The 5,354-nt window shown below is 48.5% G+C and overlaps 1 protein-coding gene across 2 annotated transcripts; it reads right to left on the minus strand.

Moving 5' to 3' along the window:
• Positions 1–491: 491 nt before the first annotated feature.
• Positions 492–3,071, minus strand: Cartpt (CART prepropeptide). 2 transcript variants are annotated; one of them, NM_017110.1, is given in 3 exon segments: positions 492–1,030; positions 1,823–1,945; positions 2,335–2,512. In NM_017110.1, coding segments are annotated over 3 exon segments (390 nt in total). In that variant the 5' UTR covers positions 2,494–2,512; the 3' UTR covers positions 492–922.
• Positions 3,072–5,354: the final 2,283 nt, after the last annotated feature.

Here is a 5,354-nt window from a genome sequence, read left to right on the forward strand (position 1 = left end):
GCTCTTCACTAATTTCTTTTGTTGTTGTCCGTCTTCTAGGGTGATTCCACTTCCTGGCTCTTGGGGATAGTGCAGCAGCAAACACATGTGTGCAGGCGTCCCTGATGAGGCTCACGGATGAAACTAAGGAGTCTGCCTAAAGGTTTGAATGAGTGTGTTTGTCATCGCTACCCTCCCACCTCTCTCTCTCTCTCTCTCTCTCTCTCTCTCTCTCTCTCTCTCTCTCATGCACACACACACACACACAGAGAGAGAGAGAGAGAGAGAGAGAGAGAGAGAGAGAGACTACTACCACCACACCTCTGTAGTCAGAACACACGGTATACTGAAGCCGGTATAGCACACTCCTAATTAATGATCAAAACTCCTTGGAGCTGAGGTGCTGCTCTCCCAATAGACAGCTATTTTTAAAGTATTTCTCTTTGAAAACAACAGCATGATTAATCCCTTTATTCCTAGTTAAATTACTCAGGTAGAAAAAGCCATGCACTGTGAGCAATTATCAAAAATGCTTTATTGGGTGTAATTTGCACACGCTTCCATTTGTGTTGCTTTGGGGTGATTTGTTTTCCGGGTTATGATGTCATCTGCCAAAATTAACTAGGTCTAATCTTCATTGTGACCCGCCACATACAAAAATACAGTTTTAAAGCGAAAGTCCCTCTTCTTCCCAGAAAGGTCACAAGAATGTGTCAGGTGGATAAAACGAGAGAAGAATACTTTGCACACATACCAACACCATTCAAGGTATTGTCCTTCACACAATAACATCAAATCTTTTATTTTGAAGCAGCAGGGAAAGAGCCCATCCACTCTCTGGGGGGAACGCAAACTTTATTGTTGTTAAAGCGGCTCCAGGGACAAAAGAGCGCTCCTTTAGGGGAAAGAGGAAATATGGGAACCGAAGGAGGCTGTCACCCCTTCACAAGCACTTCAAGAGGAAAGAATTGCAAGAAGTTCCTCGGGGACAGTCACACAGCTTCCCGATCCTGGCCCCTTTCCGCACTGCGCACTGCTCTCCAGCGTCACACTGTCAACAACACAAGGATGGTTACTGGGGTCCCAAAGGAGCGTCCTCATGGGAGAGAGGACCAGACCACTACCCTCGGCTCAGGTCAAAGCGTCAGATCCGAAGCCCAGGGAGCCTCGGGCTTAGAATTTCAGAAAGAGGATATTTAAAGGAAGAAACTTAAAGGATTGCTCCCCTTCTACGTTCTTCTGCCTTTGGGGAGGGACCACATCTTCGGCTTTCTTTTCTTGTTATCTAAAGAGGGGGAAAATCACCCAGATCCTTGCATCTAAGAAATATACAATGTATTTTCTCATAACCCTTGTTTTCTACTTTCCCACTTCCTTGCCCAAAGAAGAAAAACAGAAGTGGTGTGTGTGTGTGTGTGTGTGTGTGTGTGTGTGTGTGTGTGTGTGTGCATGCACGCGCTCACACGTGTGCGTCCTGGAAACTTTTTAACCACAGAATTTAAGAAACAAAACAACAGCAAAATGATACAAATAAAGAAAAAGAGAAAAATCTCGTCCTGCTCTAGGAGGAATTAGAACTGAATAGATTCAAGGGCTCGCCCATCTGACATGTTTCAGGAAGTACTCCCACTCAGATCACAAGACTGTTTTCTGGCCCTACATAGCCTGTTCTCTCTTGTTCTTAGAGACCAAGGAGCAAGGGGCGAGGGCAGAAGCAAAGGGGACATTCTAGATATAATGAATCACCTAGCTGTTCAGCCACCTGCTAGAGTAAAGACCCTGTGTTAGATTCTAGGCAATCTTTTCTCCTGCCAAAGTAAGGGAAGAGGACCCAGAGCCTTACCATGGGGACTTGGCCGTACTTCTTCTCATAGATCGGAATGCGTTTACTCTTGAGCTTCTTCAGGACTTCCTGCAGCGCTTCAATCTGCAACACAGCGCCGGGAGCCCGAAGTTGCCGCCTTGGCTGCGAGCCCAGCGCAGGTGCTCACTTTCAGCCCAGTTATAGGGAGCCCGGGAAATACAACCGCGGGGTAGCGGGACTCGGGGGACAAAGGGGAGAAGATACTGGTGGAGAGGAAGTCTGGCAGGCAAAGTCCCTAGTCCTGACCTCATCTTCTAGAGCCTTCAAGGCGCACAGTGCCCAGACTGGCCACAACTAGGGATTCGCTCGACAGGCAGCCCGCAGCCCATGAACTCAAATATCTTTGTCTGGCAGAGGGTACCCAGACTATTTTTTTTTAAATCCAGTCAGGGTCTCTGCCTTCTGGGATGGGACTGGGGTGGAGAGGGACGCACGCAAAGCAAGGGTCCCGTGGCAGCCCAGGGCAAACCCGAGGCGAGGGAAATACTGACCAGCTCCTTCTCATGGGACGCATCATCCACGGCAGAGTAGATGTCCAGGGCTCGGGGCTGCAGCTCGGCATCCTCCTGGGCACCGGCACCCAGCAAAGGTAGCAGCAGCAGTAGGGCGGCGCCCAGGACGGGTAGCAGCCGCAGGCGGGAGCTCTCCATGGTGCTGGACTTCCTCGCTGCTCGGGCACTGCGCTCTCCCTCTTCTTATAGCCGGTTGAAATCGGGTGCCGGGAAAAGGGAGGGGGAGAAGAAGGACGGGGGTGTGGAGAAGAGCCCGGGTCAGCCGTCTGTAGGCAGCGCTCCGCTGCCGTTTGACGTCAATGCCCGCCGGGCTCCGGGAGCCCGGGAATGAGGCTCCGCGCACAGATGGGCTGGAGCACAGAGAACAAGACCCCCTGCCCCCAAAACGTTGTCAGCCCCGCAGCCAGGGACGCTTCCCTAGGGGCCAGAGCTGAAACTGAGGGGCAAAAGGTGAGGGATATGGAGCGGGAGGGCCCATGAAATGGAAAATGCCTTCGGGGCAATGAACAAGCAGAAGAGTTGCTTCCCCTAGCTTAACGGTGGTAGATGCACCAGAGTTCTGCTCATACTCTCTCCTTTGCCTCTCTCATCCTCAAGCCCCGGATGTGGCAGCAAGAAGAATAAGTTGACTCTAGCAGGCTCACTTGCTGAGCCCGATTCTAGGCAAGCTAGGGAGCGAGGGAGACAATCTGCATACTAGACAAAGGGAAATCACGTTCTCTGCACCGAGGGCTCTGTAGAGGCTGTGAGGTCTTAATAACCGGAAGAGGAAAGTAATCCAACCGAATGGGAGCCAGAGAACCAGACGTGGTTCTAATCATTCCAAAGAGCCAGTCCTGGTCTAATCATTTCCAAAGTCTGTACCTTAGAGCGAAGTTAACCTTTCTGAGGGGCTGATAGATGGCTCAATGATTAAGAGCACATACTGTTTTTACAAAAACCCAAGCTTTAGTTCTTAACGCAGCAGGTTCCTGTACTCGTATGCACACAGATGCACATATTTGGATAACTAAAACTAAAGTAATAGCATGGTTTTAAAGAACCTCTCTGAATGCCCCACCTTTGTCTTGTAAAACTGAAGTTGAAAGATTGTATACCAGAAGGCAGAATGACAGCTCTCGTGCATGAAGTTCTTTACCCGTGCCATAATAAACGCTAAGCCTCCTGGTCCCTTCCCCTAGAACTGCGAAGCCATCCAAAGACTGTGTGTGCCCTGTCTCAACTTGAATTCAGGGCAAACTTAACCACCCACAGAACTCACCCTTCCCACTGTGAAAAATGCAGCTCCCTGCTTCTGGAAAGATCTCAAGAGATCAGAAGCCAAGGTGAGCCAAGTCTTCTGGTTTGGGAAAGCACACGCTAGTGGTGTTATAAAATTAAGGACCTTATACCCCGTGGATGTGGTGCTTTCACACGTGGACCCAGAATGGATTCCACCTGCTTATGAACTGGCTCCTTTCATCACACTCTCTTCCCCTCAACAGATCCTGAATAAATCCATTCTGCCCCAGTCCCTTCGCCACACCCCAGTCCTGGACAATGGTGAAGCAAGCTGTCTGGTGCTTCATCCCCACCCTCTTCTCTTGCCTTTCTGTAGTCCACAGTCCACCACCGGCCATAGTACCATATCCTAAAAAAGACACTACTGGCTTCTGCATTATCTGCATCTCAGCCCCTGGCCACAAGGTCTGCCAGTCCACTCTGGTTGACCTTCTTGGTCCTCCGATAAGTCAGTATTTTCCTGCTTTGCCTGGAAATGTCTTCCTATGTCTTTAAATGTCTCACTGTTTCTTGTGACATAAGTCTCAACTCGTCAATTTCCCATGGCTACTCGGTCTGAGTCATACTTCAGTTTCTTCTCCTACAGCCTTACTGATTAACACATGATGTGGATTATTAAAATAGTTAATACGGAATATGTGTATCCGGTTTCCTCCATTATTCAGGTCTTTAGTGATCACTCAAAGGTGTACTTGGGTGAAATTCAAGAAAGTAGGCTCTCTTCTGATAAATAGCACACACATAATATTTCTCTCTGGGGTTGAGCCCAACCTGAAACTATGTCTCTAACACCTCCCCTGTGGGGCTTTGAATATGCCTGGCTCTGGGAGTGGCACTATTGGGAGGTATGGCCTTGTTAGAGTAGATGTGTCCCTGTGGGCCTGGGCTTTAAGAGCCCTGTCCTAGCTGCCTGGAAGTCGGTCTTCTCTTAGCAGCCTTCAGATGAAGATGTAGAACCCTTGGCTTCTCCTGTACCATGTATGCTCCCGCCTTGATGATAATGGACTAACCCTGAACCTGTAAGCTGGCCCCAATTAAATGTTGTCCTTATGAGTTGCCTTAGTCATGGTGTCTGTTCACAGTAATAAGACCCTAACTAAGGTATCCCCAAGGTCTGCTTTTCACGGATGCCTTTTAATCTGCATGAAATTTCAACAAAAGCTCATGTAACTGTTTAAACTTTACGCAGATTCAATGGCACTTACTGCACAAAGTCTCCAGTGATCTCAAGAGCGATCTACATTTCAGAAGAGAAATAACCCCAAGCAACTGTGTAGCCCATCCTTCACAGGGATGTGAACACTCCCAGTGCAAGGCTATCTCTCCAATTGTGTCCCTAAGTACAAGCTATAGCTTCCATTTGCGCCATTTATATTAGGAGAGCAACTCGAAAATTCAAGTCCTGATGATTCTCAGTTGGTGTCCTCGTCCTCATGTAAGAAAAACACCACATGTAGTTGAACCGTCAGGAAAAGGAGTCTTGAATCACCCTGCAAAGCAAGTCGGGCACATCTGGGTCATTTCCACGCCAAGGTGTCTTCTACTTCTTGATCAGAATGACCCTCTAGGGCAGTGGTAATCAGCCTCCATCAGGCTGTGACCGTTTAATACAGTTTCTTATGTTGAGGTGACCTCCAACCACAAAGTTATTCTATTGCTACTTCATAACTGTAGTTATGTTAGTTGTGAATTGTGATGTAAATATCTACTTTCCGATG

Source organism: Rattus norvegicus, chromosome 2, assembly GCF_036323735.1.
Source record: "Rattus norvegicus strain BN/NHsdMcwi chromosome 2, GRCr8, whole genome shotgun sequence".
NCBI classification, from domain to species: domain Eukaryota; kingdom Metazoa; phylum Chordata; class Mammalia; order Rodentia; family Muridae; genus Rattus; species Rattus norvegicus.